Below are 20745 nucleotides of genomic sequence, written 5' to 3'. Positions count from 1 at the left end.
CAATGAAATTTAGAAGTGAAAATGTGTTTTCTTTTTATATGTAAGTATTGGTTGTTAATTAAGGTTGTTGAAGTGTTTGTTTGTTAGAAAGCACTAATCTCTGGAACTACTGGTTCGATTTGCTATAAAACATCACGCTATGATTATAAAAAGCCGAGTCGTATTGTACTTTACGTTTAAGATTATGGAAAAGGTTTTCTACTAATAAAAAGACACATAAAAACTCATTTAGGTATTAAAGTCCTATACGTATACCAAACCTACATAAATATAACAACGTAGTTACAAAAACAGAAAAGAATGAGATGTAAACAAAACATCGATGATTGTACTAAAGGGTATCTCTATACTTAGGTATAGGTATAACGAACTACACTGACCTATATTGCCCAACATTCATTTCCACCACATTCTACGTCTTCACTATTTCCAGAACATTAGAAATAGCATCGGATAAATGTATAACTATAGGTACTATATGTAGGTACATGTTGTTTATTACCTTTGCGTACTAACTGTACTACAAAATCACAAACTTATTACAAGATGTCTTTTAATCCCTGAAAGGAGTCGACAGAGAAGGGCATTTATAGCATAGGGAAATTATAGTATAAATTGTTATATAATAAGTTAAGACAGAAGGCCCCTCAAATAGGGACTAAATAAAATAAACGACTTGGTATTACATGGATCTCACATCTTTTTACGGTAGGAAAACTGAGGTGCGAGACTTGGGCTTTTTACAGGATGTTTTTGATGGTTTGTTATATACATGTAACACTTACATAGGCACATACTTTATATGCAACCCTCGAAAGAATTTAAAGAATAAGAGCGTGAAGATATGAAGTTACGTTACGTTGCAAAATATCTAAGAGACTCCTTCAATTAGTTTGGCCTTCCTCTCTTCCGATTATTTCTTATCGAAAGGATTATGTGTAATAAATTAAACATTGTCTGAGGCATTACAGTAAAGAGATTTACTATATTTTAGTATTTACATTCACTTTTACTAATATTCAATAAGTTCTACTGTCTCTCTGTAACTATGCGATTAAGTACCTATATTTGTCGGTTCACACCTATATCGAACCCTTTGTTTTATTGCAAAAAGTATTATATTTCAAAATACCGTACCTACAGTGGAATGTAAACATACATTCATTGACATATGGAGCCTATAATAAATGATCATTAGACGTAGATATAATTTATAAAAATAATATGATAATGTCAAAGGAAATGTCCGAAACTAATCCTACATAATCTCACTTTAATGGACTATCACAGCCAAAGCAAAAAGTACGTATGCAAGTACCTTCATTCGTATATTATACAATGTTATGAAATAGTTGTTATCATGAGTGCCTTATACCCTTATCTGATTCTAGTAATGTTATTAAGTTGGAATAGGTATATTAAGCAACGATTTAATGTGTTATCACTACGATGATCACGAGTTACATTAGCAAGGTACCTTCATGTTTCTTGGTAGCGCCAATAATTGCATTCAACAAGGATAATTTTAGAATAATCACTTGTAAAGGAGAGGGGAATAACCAGTCTCCTGACTGCACACATATGTTAATCATTTCACTTAGACATTGAATTGCTAAACTGCACACGAATAAGTACACGACTGTAATGAATTATTGAACACCCAACCACTTGTAGCTACAGTTGAAATGACTATTTGTCATTAAATCTTAATGTCAGATTTTCAAATAAAAGGAAAATCTATGAAGCTGCGTTGTTGTTCGTGTATTAGAAAACCATGTCTGTGTACGTCTGTAATTTATTAATAGTAATTTAAAATTATATAAATAGGATTGTTAAAACTAATATTTTGATGAAAAATCTTGTTTTTCAGGATCGGAACTATTTATGAAGATGTAACAACAGATGTGTTGGGAAAAATCGGTTCTTGGCAATGGCTCGTGACATTTGTCTCAGCTTCACACATGATGCTCGCTATGTTTAATCAATACGAAGACATCTTCCTGCTTCGACCTTCAGAAGTGTATTGTATATTGCCTCACGACGAATACACAATAATAAATTCAAGTCTATGTGTCGTAACTTTTCAAAACAATGGCACCGAAGACTATAGATGTAATAAGTGGCATTTAAAATTTTTGTGGTTCATTTGGCTGAAAAAGACGGTAATTTTAATGGTTGCCTACGTTTTCTTTTGTTAGTGGTACACTATGGAAATTTTTGTCTTTAGTTAATTATTAAGGGTCTTCTTGTTGAAAAGGAATCGTTTACCTACTTACGTATAGGTACCTAACTAACACAGTTTCTTTGTGTTTGTTTTTACTTAACACAAAATCACACGTGGTATTCCCCTAAGGATTACACATCAGTCCATTTGTAGTATCAAAACTCATTTTTGTTATTCGTTTCAATTGACCTTAAATTTAATGTGTACTAAAATAGAATTTATTTTTCAGTGGCTCGTATTTTGTGATCAAAAAATGAAGTTGCTGTCAACGGCTATCATAAGTCGTTTTGGTTTAGTCTTTGGGTTTATCATATTCGGGCTGATCGCAGACAGGTAACCAGTTCCATTAGTTAATAGAACCATCGATATTTTCAACGGTTTGTTTGCATATACTTATATATGACTAATAGTCTGAGACTCGTCATACATTATTTTAAGGTATGTTGAGACTAACTAAGTCACCTGATTGGTGATTTTTGAGGCTCGACTTGCGGTTTCAGGTTATTCCAGTTTATTATATATTCTGTTTTTTTCCTTAGTCTTATTTTGAATCAGTGTTCGAAAATATAATGTATTGTTTAAATCATGACAAATAACATCGGAGAGTAAATTCCTCTGTAATGAATCAATTAAAAATAAGTGCTAGTGCCTACTCTCAACATTTTCTCTCTCTATTCATATTAAACCTCATTTTATGAATGTAACATGAATAATATACCTAACTAGTATACCTAATAACTAACAGGAATATTAAAAGAATTAAACCTTTTAACAATATAACATTGTTTACAAACTTTGCAATATACAATTAAAAGGAAAATAAGTTAGAGAGTAGACTCTTACTGACTAAAAACCACCCCGTTCCCACTCCTGCTTTTCGAGCCGAAGCCCCGGTAACCCGCTAGGCAATCCGCGGAGATACTCATTTAGTAACTAAACAAAAATTCTTCTATTAACGCACAAAATACCGAATACCTAGCTGGGCAATAAGAAGAACATACCTACTAAACTACTAACATACCAACCTAATTACTAATTACCTAATAAAAAAAATGGAGTAAGTCCTAAATAGCCTAAAACTAGCTACAGCTATTAGACCATTTCGATATTCACACGTGCTAACAGCACATACCTAGGAATCTAAAGTCATTGCCCCTACGACCACGTGTATAAAATATAAATCTAACCACGATTCTTACCTATGATCTAAGATTTATACCTAAGTTTATCACGGTCTAGACAATCGTTCTTTAAAGTTTAAAAAGCTGCAATATTCAGCTTAATCACTACATAGTATAAAACAAAGTCGCTTTCTTTGTCCCTATTTCCCTTTGTATGCTTAAATCTTTAAAACTACGCAACGGATTTTGATGCAGTTTTTAATAGATACCTAGAGTGATTCAAGAGGAAGGTTTATATGCATGCATAATATATCACCATTGCACTAACGCGAAGCTGGGACGTGTCGCTAGTTAAAAAGAATGTAGGGTTGTTTACCTATGTACTCGTAGTTACAACAGAAAAGAGGACAATTATCAAATCAACTGCAACACAACTGATGTTAACAGGATGTTAATATACTTAGTTGTGTATAATATTTTAACTATCATGTGTAAGTAGTTAGGTACATAACATACCTACTCGGTGATAGCTCTCAGTCTCATGCATCCATGTAATGTAACCAGACGGACGAGCTTATTAAAATAACTGTCTCTGATTAATTATTTCCTTTCCTTAGTATCTAAGCTAAGTATAGCGTTTACGTGTTAATGTACTAGGCTTGCTACTGTTTAGGTATAGGTAAGAAAACCTGTGTAATTAAGAGGTAAGTTTTTAATTACACAGAAAGGTTTTCTAAAGAAAAAACTTAATTATTAGGAAAATGTATAGTAAATATATACCTATACCTGCTTAAACTAAATATAGAAATAGAATTAGGGTACTTTTTAGTTACTTATCGTGTAAGAATCTTAGTTGGTACTTAATTCTTAAAAATAGTTAAAATTAATGTACAGATACCACGTATTATATGTACCTACTAACATTTATAGATGTCACTAAGTTAAACCTCATGGGTGCTACTTGCATACGAGAGATTTTATAGAAAAAATATGTCACTACTTACTCAATAGGTATTTAACTCTTTCATCAAAATCTGTATAAATAAATTGTATTTAGTGTTGATAACAAAAGCTTTTTTGTTTATTTTGTCTAGACTAAGGAAACCGTGCAAAATCATCTTTTAAACAACTTAAAATAAATAATTCAGCAAAATCTCATGAAACAATAGCTATATGACATACCTACTCTTATTGTTTGTTAAATATTTATTAGATTCTCAAACAATATACAGACACCAGAAGGTCATACAAGTTACTCCATTTTATAAAGCTTCTCCACATACTGAAAATTGAACTCTATCTTTTTACAATTCAGTTGTAAATTCATTAGCAATATATACCCAAAAATTTGTTACAGTTGTGGAAGAAGAATGGCTATTCTATTGGATGTGATTACGGAACTAATCCTTGGCTTGGTAATCACGTTCTGTGATTCAGAAGGATGGTTTCGTCTCATAGCCTTCTTGAGATCGCTGTTAGGAAGCGCCAGTTTCTTCATGGGCCTTGTACTGGGTAAGTTACTTTAAACTCTAACCAACTAGCATGATTCTCTCATATTTTAACACGATTTGTCTGGACTTTAAAAGAGACAATGACCTCTAAGTTTGTTTCGGCATTTCTTCTCAGAGTAGTCCGTTAGGAAATGCCGACCTCATCTAGATTTTTTTTATAATTATTGACGTGTAAAAGTGCTCTTTTGTAGCCTATTTACATAAGAATAAAATCACTTCATTTCATTTCATTAAGATCTGTTCAGAAAAGAAACGAGAGGAAAATAACATCATGATTTTGAAAAAGATCCAGCTTAAACTAACTCCACTCAACTTCATATCAAAAGCACTTAATTTTGTCAATGTCGAACCCATATCCTAAACTATACCATTTATAAAATGACTCACGAAGAGGATTACGAGATAACGACGCGTCATGAATATTTCGAATCGAGAGAGCTGAATAAAAGTCCCTTGTCTGTACAGGCTTTTAAGTAATATGTATCTATGAGTATATAACATATCTGTAATTCAGGTTCTTTCCCAAAATAGTAGGTTAACTGCACCCACTTGTCGCCATTTAGCGTTTTTTATTAGTACCATTTGCAATAGAATATCAAAGGTTAAATGATGCGATAGAGAATTTTCAAACCAAAAGCACTAAGCATACCTACATAGTCTACATACCTAACATGATAGTCATAACATAACTGGTAAAAACTGGTTATTGCATTGTTTAAGTGCGCCTCCAACTGCCTCTTAGGATTAAAAAGCGTCATGTTATATTGGCACTAAAGATAATTGTGGCAATCAATCAACCAATAAGACAGTTGAACTTATAATAAGTTAAATACAGTCTAATCGCCCTTGACATTATTAAGCCTTTCATAGACCTAGTTCATGAAACCAGTTCAAAAGAGAGAACAATTTTATTGTGTAATATCTTTCATTCAAATAAAATAGGCTCCTAGTCTATTGACACCGTCTATCTAAAGAATGAATGTACTAGAATGTCTTTCAATTCTATAAACTTAATTAACTATTATCTTTAGAGTTACAAAGAGACTGAGTTATGTCATTCAGGTTACAGAGCGGTCTCTTAAAGATCTCATCTGTGACTTGCGAGTCTAATTTCTAAGCGAAACTCGACACCTTTCTAAGTATAGAGTTCTTCGTATTCAATTGAGTTGGTAGTCTTTAGATCTTAACGCACGTTTGTAGATATAGTTTAAGAGATTAAAGTAAATAATATAAGGTAATATATAAACCATTAAAAACTAAAAGAGAGGCTTGCAAGGTCTTATGTAGGTACTGATGTGATATGTAGTACCTACATTTAATTTTGCAACACAAATAGTAATTTTGATTATGTGTGTATTTGTGTAATCAACAATCAGTACAATACCTCAATTACACGATTCATTATTGTACACCAAATCATTCAAGGACATTATAATCTTAAAATGATATTAGTAGATATTCTTATCACAAGATAGTGATCGATTCCAGACAACCTTACTTTACATTTAAGAAACATTTGCAAGAGAAAGTTATCTTTATAGGTACCTATTAGCTCAGATTATACACCTAAGTAACTAAGCCTACCTACTCATCAAGTAAACTGTTTATTAATAGTAACGAGTCCTATTAATCTTTGAAAGATTTGCTGCCATACTCAGAGATATTTAATGATTAATTAATCTATTCCTTAGTAACGCTTTTGTACAGAAAACGATAAAAATTTAGAGAAGGCTACTGCCCACTCTGCAGTAGCTGGTTACAGTTTAAGGACATGCCAGGATCCATGTTTGAATGACTACATACCAAAATAAAAGTATTAAAATGAAAAAAAAACATTTCTTAAATTAACTAAAAATACTTACGTAAACGTACGGTTTACTCACGTAAATTAATGGAGAAAACCTCTACTAGGAGCTCGTCTGCGTACACTGCTCATGATGAAGAGTTCCTCTGTGACTCGAAACTAGTACAGCTTTCTTAACCGTGATTTTTAATTAATTTATTATATCTCACGATAGTTATTATAAAACATTTCTTACATTTTTCAGTTTGCGAGATAGCGAGCAACAGTTGGCGTTCATGGCTATGTGTTATAGTGATGTTCCCAAGATTATTGGCCCTAGCATGCTTAGTCCCCATAGCAAACAGTGCGCCGAACACGGAAACATACAGTTTTATTTCTTGCATTTACGCAGTTATATGTATGTTAATGCTTCTAAGGTAATAATGGACGCTATTATTTTCCTTGTAAGCCATTAACATTATAATTATAAGTAGAAAATTAATTATGAATTCATATGTCTTCCAATAAAGCACTAATGGATAGATTTATAAACACAAACAAATAATTTGGCTTCTGTTCTGAAGATAGATAGATAAGTAAAGGATTCCCATGTCTCCATTACCGAATTCTTTAATCTGAAATTAATATTTCTTGTAAATTGAACTTACCATGCATCCACACCGCAGTTAACATTTGTGAAGCAACCAAATACAACACGGTAACATTAGATAAGTATCTGTTACTTATGTGACTGTTGTTGCTGATCTTACTGAGTAACAATTGGAAAAGAATTGAATTCTCGATCTACAAAAATTACGGTGTGTGATGAGATGAGTAGGTATGCACGGTTAGATATTGCAAAACAGTCGAGCATCTTTCAACAGACATAAATCATTTCGTGTTTTATGCGTATTAAGAAATGCATAACTATTTGGCTAGCCTCATTGTACCGAAATGAACACTGCCAAAACTTTCGTTTCAGGTGGAGCTCCGAATCACCTCAATGGCTGTTGTATAACAGAAAAATATACATCGCAGAAACGATTCTACTAAAAGCCGCAAAAACAAACGGCATCAAACTCTACCAGGATTTCAAGATAAGGCCTGTTAACAACAGAGTACGTCTGTAAGTTTATACTTAGTAATTAGTCTCAGATATGTACCTTATATTATTATTACAATACTTACGTAATGTTACGTCTCGTTTCAGGCGTATGACACGTTGGACGAGACCAACACATGCATCAAAATGATATCAACGCATAACGTACGAATTCTGTTCTTCGCATGCATTTCATTTTGGATGCTGTACTATTTTATATGGAGCTCAGTTTATGTAAGATTATATAGTGATCAGGATATCGAATACTCATTGTGGACAATATTATGCTTCGTCATTATACTAGGGTGCCTGACAAAATATTCATCTGCAAAGTTGAAGATGCGATACTTATTGATGATGCATATTTTTATAACAGGCGTTTGTACTGCAGTCAGTACGTATACGTATAAGGTGAGATATTATAAACATACTTGGTAATAAACAGGTACAGTCCAACGCTGCACATTTTCATAGAAATCAGAGCTTCGGGCTCGAATTCAATTCCCGATTTTTTCTACTCGTTAAGATTTCTAATAAATAGACAAAAGGTGCTAAGAATATTTTGGTTACGGACGCGACGACGCGTGGCACTCCTGTTAGATTATAAAGAGCAATGCTACTTCACGCTACTTGCGCAGTTCTCCACAAATAAAGCGTGCATATTATAATCAGTTTTGAATTTGGAATATAAAAACGTAGAGCTTCTGCCAGCAGCTTCGTCCGCGTTCCCGTGGGATAAAACGTATCCTATCACCCAAGTCAGCTCATACCCTGTCTGTATGTAAACTTGAGACAAGCACGCCTTGGTTTTCCAAATAAGCAGGCAAAAGTGTACGTATTAAATGACATACTCACGAGTCCACGTTTTATTTCGAACATGCTTACAAATAGAAAACTAATATATCACACTTTTCTTTCCAGAGCCCCATCAGCAGCTTCGTATCGTCCTTAGCATTAAGTTCAGGACTTATTGCACATTCACTGATACTAAACATAACACCTCGTCTATTTGCCATCAACATACGAGCAACAGTGGTTGGTTGCTGCTATGCGACCGGCCAAATAGGGTCCATAATCAGCTACCTTCTATTTCTGTTCCAACCACTAAGTAACACTTTTCTAATGGTGATAGAATTCTTAGTTACGCTAATTGTTATTGGACTATTATTTATGTTTCCTGACGTGGATAAACGGGAGTTGCCAGATGTTTTGAAGGATATGGATTATTTCTCTGAGTAAGTCCTAATATTTAATTAGCTTTTTAATAAGCCTTTAACCGCCTGTTTCGTATATATGCGACACACACTTCCATGTCCACGGTATTCATGGTATATTGCTGCGACAGAGTACCTACATGCATGATCTTTCGTTCTATTCACACAATTGCTCCTCCTTACAGTGTTGATATATTTTTTCTATTTGTACCTATACGCTCGCTAGGGAACCTTGAAATTTATCTGGGCGCTTAAAGGATTAATGGTAGAACGGGTAGCAAATGAGCAGACGGATCACCTGGTGGTAAGCAATCGGCGCCGCCCATAAACATATGCGCAACAGACAATACCAGAGCTCAGACTTCGAGTTAAGGTAATTCTCAGAAGTCAGCATATCAAGTAGACCAATTTTTACAGACTTACGACTTTATCTAATTTCTTCTATTCCTTTCATCTGTTAATTAGGGCTAAAATAAAATTCTAATAAATGTGCTGACGTCTGCTCATTGCACGTAGTTTAAGTTTATTATATGTTAACCTAGGTACATTGTGTGTAATGCATTTCCCTATTACCCAACGTCGTGCAAAAGAAATCGTTATCAGTTATGCTATTATTGATATCTTAAAAGTAACATGATTTTTTAATAATACTTATAAGTTACGACGCAAGAACATTACAATAAAACAGGTATTTCGTGATCAGTACCTAGTATTATTTTTTAATAACTTATTTATGCACTTTATTGTACAATAGGCGGTCTTATCGCAGAATGCAATTTCTTACAGATTATTTTGTTTTGTTATAGATTATCAAAACCACTGCGATGGGTCAGTCAAAAGACTAATTCACCATCGTTAGAGGAGATGGAACTAAGAGTTCATTCTTTTGGAAGTGCTGCCTATCGTGCCTCTACGTCCATTGCCTCAGAAGTATTAGCTCCTGCACAGCAAATAGGCTTCGTCAGACTATGGAGAGCTTTCATCAACTACGTACGTCGAAAGTGTTGCAAAAAAATAAACCCAAACATAAGTTAAAATATTAAAATTTATTATTCAGTAACTTAACAAACATTAAAAATGTACATTGCAATTACATTTTATTTCTTAGTCATAATTATCGTGTCCTTTGCACAAATTAATAAAATTAAATAGGAAACATTTTGAGGATTATGATATTAATAAACACTGAAGGCATAAAAATATTTAAAATATGGTAAATATTTTTTAAGTATACATAAAAAGCTTTTCGAGATAAAATCATACCTAAATACTATAACAATACACAACTGGCACTCACGAATCTTGATATTCGTGAGTAACATTATCACTCCTAATAATTTAAAAAGTATTTTTATTAGGTACAATCACATAGGCAATAGGTGTATTTTCATTTGTATAATAAATATAAGGAAAAATCCATTTTCAAATAAATACACATTTTACACAGGGAAAAACGTTAAATAATAATAATTGAATTACATTAAGATATTGGCGTACCTAGTAAAGCCTGCTAGTAGACGGCGCGCGGTTGAATATTAATGTGGAATACCTAAGCATTGCACATAGATACTTGCAAAACGGTTGCACATAATTATTTTTAAATATCCACTTCCTAGTTATACTCAATCTATGTACGAAATATACGGTTATGTCTATAGCAAACTTTACAAAATGTCAGTTTGTAAGGATACCATCAGACGGTCTGTGGTATGCAACGATATATTCAACTGCCTGGAGTGCGATATATAGGTAATCGGTTAGACCAGAGGTAAAAAAGAACTAGTAAAAGAGGCAGCAGCTGACTGAATGAAGTTGAATTTGTAATTGTATGCGGCCATGTTGACTTCTTACAACTACAGGCGATCAGTATGAAAAGAAGTTCATATCATGAGTTGACTGAGAGCAGTTGAATGTACCGAATGAGTGCGATTGCTGCAATACAGGTCGTCTAAAGACAGCCTTCGTTTCGTTATTTAATTTATTTGATAACTGAGATGAAATCCTCTACACAAATACATCGCTTCACACTTAATATGATAAATAAAATATTTCTACGAATCTAAGTTTGCTTATGAAGTTTCAAAGATGATAATCTAAGAGACTCCATTAGCAGATAACGTATAAAATATAATTTAATATTACAAATGCATAATTAAAAAGAATAAAATAGGCAGTAATTTAATTAAGTAAAAATAACCTTAAATCGAGGTAGGAACACGAATTCTATCTAATAAAAAATTTAAAGGGACCGTTTTGGGTACTAAAATATAAAGTTTAATGAACGTACTATTTCGTAAACGTACAATTAAGTTTATACGAAATAGTATATTCATATTTAGGTACATTGTGGTTTGGTTTATTTCGAGAAATTCAGAGATATAAACATGATTTGCAGAAACAAATGCATAATGATAACAGAAATCTATACATTTGGTGATACAAAATATAAGATTTAGTAAAATACTATCTACAATAATGTACCTTGGGACTAATTTTTCTTAACACCCTGTATGCGTTTCTATTCTGATCAAGTCCCTCTTTATCAAACTACGCCCCCATTTTACAATTATTTTAAAAATATAGTTAAAAATATTTATATTTTGGTAGTCATTCATACTGTAATATTGCATAGGGTCAACAATTAACTATGTACTATTTTAAATTGTACACAATATAAAATTAAAATCTTATTATAACTTTCGTTAGACATACTAAATTAATTATTATGTTATCGGCTTAGTCACGTAACTGTTTGACGAGGAACTCGACTAGTTCCAAGCCATGCTAGAGGCTCTGCATAAGCCTCTAATCATATTTACGTGAGTAAGCCGGTAACATAATAATTAAAATTAAAATTGCAAGTATTATCATTGCACAAATTTTAATATAAACTTCAGTACTTTTTTTCTTTATTTTTGAAATCGTTAATTTCATTCAAGCTGATAACTTTGTGTCTGTTTTGAATTGGATTACTAGTATTTATATGTAACTAAACACATAGATAAGTGATAATTTGCAATTCATTTGCGATCGGTTAACCAATCACCTTCGAGACAACAAAACGAACAGGCATTAGTATGCGAAGATAAATATTTCATCTGTACTTTTAACAACGAAGAATCAATTAACTAATACAATTAAATTACACCTAATTGTCCAATAAAATATAATTCAGATGAAAACGAAACATTTATAAATCTATTTATATGTAACAGTAGGTATCTATACTATCTATAAAGGGCCTGTGTAGACGAGAGACTTTTGTCGGTTGAGCACAAAAATTGATTTAGGATTGTTAAGAAAATTCATCGATATCTTGATATCGATGAATTTAATTTAACTGTATCATTGGATACTTTTTGTCATATCTCATTAACTACTCTCAAAATATTTAACGATTTACACTCATAATTTTATAACGGGGTAACTCGACTAGTTTCGAGCCAGAGAGGGGCTCACAGCAACGAGCTGTTTCTTACCTCGCGTAGCCGGACTAAAGTACGACATGCATGATTAGTCACACAAGTCGAACAAAAGTTTCTCGTCTGCGTAGACCCAATGAAGTCATAACTATAGATAAAATTACTAATATGATTTGTATTAAACATTAACAATGATTATGAATTTTATATCACAGAGCTTTTGAATGACGATATAGAATTTTATGTAGGTACCTATATCTATTCACATAATATAATTTGACATTTTAAAGGTAGAAAAGGAACTGACCTCGGAAAAATAGAAACTGGTTTGACAATACGCAAGAATACGCATTTTGCTAAATAATGTTTGAAATGTCAACTACTATAACAGGAAAATTTAATCAATAGCGTCACAGGTTTGTATCGGTAAACATGACATAAAACATAGTTGTGTTATAAACATTATACCAAATTAATTTACATGAACGTTATTTGTATTCTTATATCAATATGTTCGAATGAAGAGATTCTCATTATACAGAGCTGCTTTTTACTAAAATCTCAACAAGTTTATTGTTTTCACTTCTGATAATTTTGGCAACCATGCCATGCTAATTTACCGATACTTAATTAATATACCAATATGTTATATTGATATCGGTACATTTAGTAAAACTTTAACAACCAATCACAACCACGATGTGTATTTTTTTAACATCGAAGTTTCTATACTGTTGAGATTTCAGTAAATAACGGCCTACTAAGACTGTGGGTTGCTTGTAATAAACTATTAAACTGTATGTCCGTTCTTATCTACGCGTCATGAATGACTCAGAAAAAAATAAGTTAAAACAAAGATTTAACTTTATAAGTGATATCTAAATGAAAACGAATCACTTGAGGTTAACTTTTTGACAATCTTTTTTGATTAAATATCAGTTACGAACGACCTTGGATCGAAAGTAAACCATAATGTTTAGGCAATAATGTTTCATTTGAATGATCCATTATACGAATAACATGAAGTCAATGATTTTATACTTTTTTATGTTTCAAAATCATTTACCGTAATATCGTATGCTCAATGCTCAAATATTTCGCTTCCAATTATCATCATCAACCTTTAATAAGGCTACTTCCAAAAAACAGCGTTTTACATGTTCTCTTACTAAAAATGTAAGCATTTCCAATTTGTTACAAATTTTCACAATTGCGACACTATTAGTCAAGTAATGTGCTCAGTAATTACTAACTCATTACGTTTGGGTGCAAGCTATAGATTCAAAGTCACTTTACAAATTAAACGATAAACAATGTAAGTTAGTTATTCGCCATTTCGTAAAATGACGAATTTTAAATGTATATAGGTAGGTAAATCGAAAATATCACTGACGAATTCAGAAATTTTAACTAACTACCACTAAATTAGAACAAAACATTAAGGTAATCATTTAAACATTTTAAAACTAAACTAGGAACTTCCAACGGTAACCATGTAAGTGCAAAACGTACATAGCATACAATTATTATGCGATTGATTTAGTTTTAAATGCCTTTACATAACTTTTCAACGCTAATCTTATAACTAATCAAGCATACATACTTTATTAACAATAACTTATGAGAATAATTTAAAGTCTATTTCATTTATTTCAGCTTCGTATCTATTAACATGTAAATGTCTGGAAATGCGTATTGTGCGCGTTCTCTAACACTACATTATAACTTAAGGGCCAATAAGGCAATTTTCACTTTGGTGTAAACAATTGACGAAAATATGACGATGGTCAATTCCGTAAGAAATTGACTTTATACTATGAAACAAGAACATCTACTCGATATTATATACCAAATAGATTCCACTACTTACATAGACTGGTGCACATAACAACTACCCTTTTAAAAGGTTGCGGTTACGACTGGAAAGTGTACGAGCAGTTTTCATAAACTGGAGTCCTTATTTTTCGCAAGTGGATAATGCTTTTAAGCACAGCTTCCTGAACAAATCACATCAAACTTCGTTATAAATTCGTCTGTTGGTTTGCATCTCCATTACTAAGTAATAGGCTTGGTGATTTTTCTGTAATCAGTACAAAATGACATTTATAATAAAAATAAAACTTAAAAAAAAAAGTAAAAGTAAGGTCAAAAACAAAAATGTCACGTATTAGAATAATTAAAGCTGGTTTTCGAACTCACCTATATGTACAGAAACTGGACGAACAGCGATACCATTTGTATTAATTGATTCTTCGTTTGAAGGAACTCGTTGCAAACGAATAGCAAACATTAAAGTTGCGCCGACCAGAGGCGATATGCCAGCGAGGACGAATGGTAAAGTGTAGGATTTATTGATACTGTACAGATAGCCAGCTATGGGCGGTCCGACTGATAATGGAGCAGCAGCAAGTCCTAACATGCAACCTATTGCTTGCGCCGCGTAAGCACCACCGCACAACTCGAATGCTATGGGTCCGATTAACGCAATAAATGCGCCATCAAATATTCCCATGCCTAAAGCAATCGCTACCAATACGCCGAACTTGTTAACAAATGGCAAAATAATCGTCAGCACCCCAATGACGTAGAATGAAATTTGCTGTAACAAGATTCTGTCAACACCAGGTTTGTCGGCTAAAAAGCCAAATATTAATCGTCCCAGACCAGATGTAACAGCAATACATTGCAAGGGTAGATTGGTACTGACATCAACGAAGTTGTTCTCGATAAACTTTTTGATATGCACGTATGGAACAAAATACCCAAATAGTGCGACAGGCATGGATAAAGCCCAAAATCTATACTTCTTATTCTTCCAGATTTGAATGTTAACAATCGATTTTAATAAAGATTTCCAGCTGTCGTCTTCCCTTGACGCTTTGGTAACCATTGATGGAGCTGGTTTGAAAATAAAACCACATACCGCTGTGCCCAATGTAAAGACAGCAAGAAGCCTAAGCAACCAATCTAATCCATGGTGCTGTATCATATGTTCCATAAGGGGTGGCATTATCACAGTAAAAATAGAGCTACCTACAGTTACAACACCATTTACTAAACCTAAATGCTTTTTGAAATAATGACCAAGGATAGCCAAAGAGGGAGTGTAGGCAAAGGATGCGCCTAATCCATACATTATACCGTAGGTGAAATAGAGGACTCCTACATTGTATACGAAAAAGGAAGACAAAAGTAATGCAGCTGTTGCAATCGTGCCACCCAACACTGCGGTTAAACGGATACCTAACACGCCAGTCAATACGCCGGACAGGGGCGAAAGGAAAAACGTAGTCCCCATGGTAAGAGCGCCCACCAGAGCTGGAAAAGAAAAGTTTTGTGTTAAAAAATATATTAAGAAGAGAAATTAAATAAGTATTAAGACTTGGTGATCTGTGAGAATAAAATAATTTCATTTCTGAAATGTAGCTACTTAGCAAACCGACGCCAATATTTAAAGACAACTATGACGAAAATACAAAATCTTCCTTTTTTTTTGTTAACCAGTTTGAATCAATTTGTAGTGAAGTTAAAAACTTTATTGCGCGCAGTAGACTGTAGAATATAATGCCAATTAAAAGCGTGCGTAGAATTCTAACAGTATCATCAGATGGAGAATGGTTTATGGCGCGCTATTAACTTCGACTCGTAGGTAATAGACTAGTTTTTCTGTTTGATCTTCTTTAACAGTTTGATTGGCCCGATTACACAATTGGCTACAATTTGCAACGTCGTCAATTATTCACATCACAACATAAATCTAGAAACTGACCAAGCGGCTGACTAAGTGACCACATTTCCTCGAAACGGATCTCACCTATCACTTGAATCTAGGACATGTTAGAGTGTCGTGTTTGGTTTATTAAATAACATAATTTCGTCATTAGGAATCGTTATTATTGATCATATTCTTGTGCCTAAGTAACTTTTTGTCAATAAGTTTATAATCTTTGTTCACCGACATGTATGAATGAATACAGATAAGTCGTGAAAACAATAGGTTACGTATTATCTATTCCATTTTATTAAATATTTAATTTCACGAAAGATATGATTCGGGGTAATCGCTGTACTCAGGGCAGAGGTTAGCAACCGGCAGCAAGTGTACAATACAATAAGTACTACAACAGCCAATTCCCCTTAATTCAATCAACATCATCGCAACGTTTGCGTGTTGGTAATGAAGGAAAACCTAGTTATCAACCACTACTCCAAATCAAGAATTCGGTCAGTCAACTCTTTTACTTGGCTGGCTCAATGGGCAATGGGCAGTATCTATCTGATAAGTAGTTATTTTGCTTAATGCAGCAACTTTTCTAAACCTATATTTTCGCAATCTGCATTTATTCATAGGTAGTTACTTGTATTACAAATTGGATATGTAAGGATACATAAAACGATGAAATTAGTTATAAGAAAAAGAATTGTATTTCATGAAATTGCTAGGAAAAAGATAACTTCTGATCCGGTTTGCGTATTTTTGTGTGTCGGATTCACGGAAAATATTTAAATTTGTTTTCCACCATCTGGCGTGGACTTAATTTCGAGATCGCATTGGATGAAACTTAGATAAATAGATCTAAATGATTCTTACTACGGAAAAGATTAGATTACAAGTCGATATTTATCAAGAGACAATGATGGAGTGCTTCTAAATCTAGAATTCTGAATAAATGCGTCGAACTGGTACAAGTCTACGTGTGTGTTCATCAGTCAACATTGAGTCGAAAAATCTAAATATAACAAGCAGTCAAAGTTGACAAGTGACACACAATGTCTCGTAATCTAATCGGGTCATCACCACACCAGCCGCAGTACGCGGGACACGATACTTTTGTCTGCACTAGCTCTGTGTGCTGTGCACGAAACGATGGACCGATGTTTAACTGAGTATATGAGAAAGAAGAAAGAAAAACAGTTTATTTGCACCGTAACAAAAATAATGAACAGAAATAAAATGGGAACTTTAATTTTCTTTTACATTTTTATGGACAGTCATTAATTTTATGTAATTTTATAGCATTTTTGCCATTTACTTATTTTTTATCGATTGATCATGTAGAGACTTAGGTCTTACTAATAGATAACGAAAAAATATTTTAGCTAAGTTTAATGACGAATTATATGTTCTGATATAATTTCAGTTGATTTTTTATATTTTAGGTTCATTGTCTAGCCAATAATGAAAGAAATCTATCGTTTTAAAATTTTTATGCGAAATGTTCCGCTGTAATTAATATTCATAGATATTCTTTGGATAGGAATCTATTGTTCAAGTATAACGACAATTAAAAGTACTTGGTGGTCTAAGTGCCTACTAATATAACCGAACGATTGATTTGGGTAAGCGGTTAAATTATGTATTGCAATGACGACGCGTCAAAAGAATGATGAAATTGAATCTAATGAAGTGATGGCCTTCGATGCGGGCGCCAGCCGTCCCGCCCGCCACGTGCGCTCCGCTTGGCGCCACATGACAATCTGGCCTATTAACTATCAAGTACCTACCTACCGGAGTTATGTTTCAGGTGAAACACTAGATTTACATATCAAAACATGTTACTATCGAATTCAAGTATTTGCATAAAACGTAAATAAGAACGTCAATATTACGTATACGATATACATAATAGTAAACATCGTTTTTTATACATTTTTCCTGTCCCCTTTTCAATTTCTTATGAATTACGATCCTCGTAATTCGCAATGTTTACTGTTAGCCGGTAAAATTTAAAAAAAAAAGTTACTATCGACAATGTCGTAATTAACAACATAAATTGCAGTGACCCATTTGATCAATTCTGTCTGTCGGCAAAATGAATTATTTCTGACTAATTAAGGAAGTATTTGATAGGATAAGAGTTACAAGACTGCTTGATTAAACTTTAATAAAGTCAGCTGCCTAATTTGCATTCAGGATGTTTTCAATTTACCTCTATGTTGGGTACTTGGAAGGTTCATTTCCCTTTTATAGCCTGACCTAAAAACTAAGTAAGCAATGATTCATTTTTTTATCATACACGTAAATATTGATTGATAAAAAGTTGTTATTTCATACAAAAATATTGATTTCCTGGTAAAACATAAATATGGGTTAAACCAAGAATAAGTATCTACACTATCTACAGCATTATGAAATTAGCAGAGTGCCAATATTTATCAGTATATTTATGAATATTTTAATAACAACAGGAAGTATAACAATGGTACATTAATTTGTAACTGAACAGACTAATGTAGTAACTAGGTATGCAAATGACTTTTATGACTAACTTATAAGAAGGTAAGTATTTAAATCATTCTCTTTTAAGTTAGAAACAATAATATCTCTATTAAACTATTTAGATCAGTAACTAGTAGTCTTATAGATTCCATTGTTTGAACTTTGAAACAATATTTAGAGTACTTTGATAATTAAAATAACTTAATTAATTACATACAATAATCATTTGTTACATGATAGTTATTGTATATATTTCTCTACTGTATAGTATATACAGATACCAGTAAATGATAACCCTTCAAGTCCTCAGTACAACCACGAACATAATTAATGTGATAAGAGCATAATGAAATGCAGATGTTTAATGTTCTGATTTTGAATAAAGGGCATAAATATTTTATAGTTAGTATTTACATTGTTACAATGGCTATTAGCATTTAAATGGGAGTTCATTGACATCAGAAAGGAAGTTGTAATTTTAAGTACTTACAAAAGAAGCTGGGTAAAACTTTTCTTTCTTTTTTCAAAATTCTTTATGGTCATATTGTTCAGTTCACACAATAATACTTTGTGGAACAAACAATACTTTGTAGAAATTAACAAAAGTATAATAAGTAATGTGTTTTCATTAAGTTATATGTTTTTAAATTATGTTTTAATGAGGCTGGTTTTTTTGCAGATATGATCCAATTTGGCGACAATGTATATATTATTTTTTATTGGAGTAAATAAACTGTTTTCTTTTAAATGGCAAAAATGCAATAATAATATTTGTTAAGGGACATATTTGTTAACATACCATGTATCCATTTTAGATATGGTTTACGCTTAGATATGCAAGTTCGATATGAAATTCGACACGGCGTTTCGTATGATGAAACACACGAACTAGCAGAGTAAGAAAAATAAATGCAAATAAGTACTTACCAGCGCGACTTTCTGAATTAGAGATTCCTTCATCTTTCAAATGTCTTTCAAGGACCGTGTATATCACACTGTATGAATTAATTACGCCGAAAAAAAGACCATTTGTAAGGAACGATGCAACCATGACCGAGTATGCTCGTACACCGCCATCCGGAGGACCTTTGAGGTCTTCATTTTTTAAATTACCATTGGTCTCAACTTTATTCCTTGCTTTGAGCAAATCAGAATTCTCTTTCGGCTCTGAATCCATCTTGCAGTTATATAAATTGACAGACTTGTAAATATACGATTCTGCTTCACAAGCACATGGCGCTCTTCTCTGTATATTACTTTTTTAAAGGCTCGCACTATAATGCTTATTTAAGTCTCATCGAATATATCAATCAATAATTTAAACTACGTTACTCGTTTGTTATTTTATTTAACGATTCTTATCTTAGAATTTTATCGTAAAATTTAAACTTTCAACAAACCCTACAACCTAAACAACAGGCGTTCGTTGACTGATCCTGTTGTGACTTTTTAGTTGACTTTTCGTATCGTTGACAATTGACACATGGTCAATGTTTTGACAGTTACTTTTTTAATGAATTGGATACTTACTATTTGACCAAAGTAGAATGAATACAGTACAGTTGTATTTGTGTGAAAAATACAACCGATTTTGCACTTTCCGGTTTTAAACCACTTTGTCGCAGCTGCAGTTTAATTTTAGTGCTGGGATTTTTTATAATTTTACGGTTCGCTAAAAGTTACGGCTTGGATGAATTCGATCAAGAATCAAGAATATGATATCAATTGGAGTAGATGGAAACTGTATTTATTCAATGATGACAACCATATTTTATAAAAGATATAATAATAATTAAATGTAATGCCACATTTCGTTCAGTTTTAGCTGTAATTTGTTTTCCAACAATATTACATTTTTATAAAGCTAAATTGTATGTGGTTCTATGAGAGACATACCTACTTTGCCTATCAAGGAGCGTCATTTCTTGTTGTTGCACATAATAACTTACCAATTAATTAATAGTCGTCACGTTCGCCCTTTAACACAAAGGTGGTTGCACCGGGTACAATTCCAGACTCCATGACGGTATCCGAAACTAAAACTCGTTCATGGGCCCTCGCACTTTGCTGTCAATTTACATTTTTTGTATTTTAACTTTCGTGATTTTCAAGTCAAATCAAATTATAATACAGCTTAAATTTAATTCC

General features: G+C 32.8%; 2 protein-coding genes across 2 annotated transcripts; one reads left to right on the top strand and one right to left on the bottom strand.

Moving 5' to 3' along the window:
• The first annotated feature begins 1754 nt into the window (after positions 1-1754).
• LOC118276107 (solute carrier family 22 member 13) lies at positions 1755-10093 on the top strand. The gene is made up of 9 exons (XM_035594271.2): positions 1755-1782; positions 1871-2162; positions 2454-2557; positions 4703-4857; positions 6905-7076; positions 7622-7757; positions 7850-8152; positions 8663-8976; positions 9762-10093. The coding sequence occupies exons 1-9, from the start codon at positions 1775-1777 to the stop codon at positions 9988-9990; spliced, it is 1713 nt and encodes a 570-aa protein (XP_035450164.2). The 5' UTR covers positions 1755-1774; the 3' UTR covers positions 9991-10093.
• A 3304-nt stretch (positions 10094-13397) lies between these two features.
• Positions 13398-20044, bottom strand: LOC118276109 (monocarboxylate transporter 10). Its single transcript, XM_035594276.2, has 3 exons — positions 19525-20044; positions 14577-15695; positions 13398-14457 (listed from the first exon to the last, which is right to left on the bottom strand). Exons 1-3 carry the CDS (start codon positions 19772-19774, stop codon positions 14399-14401), a joined length of 1428 nt encoding a protein of 475 aa, XP_035450169.1. The 5' UTR covers positions 19775-20044; the 3' UTR covers positions 13398-14398.
• Positions 20045-20745: the final 701 nt, after the last annotated feature.

The sequence above is a fragment of the Spodoptera frugiperda genome, chromosome 31 (assembly GCF_023101765.2).
Source record: "Spodoptera frugiperda isolate SF20-4 chromosome 31, AGI-APGP_CSIRO_Sfru_2.0, whole genome shotgun sequence".
NCBI classification, from domain to species: Eukaryota; Metazoa; Arthropoda; class Insecta; order Lepidoptera; family Noctuidae; genus Spodoptera; species Spodoptera frugiperda.
Note: the sequence above shows the minus strand (reverse complement) of the source record. Positions and strands in the feature narration are given on the sequence as shown.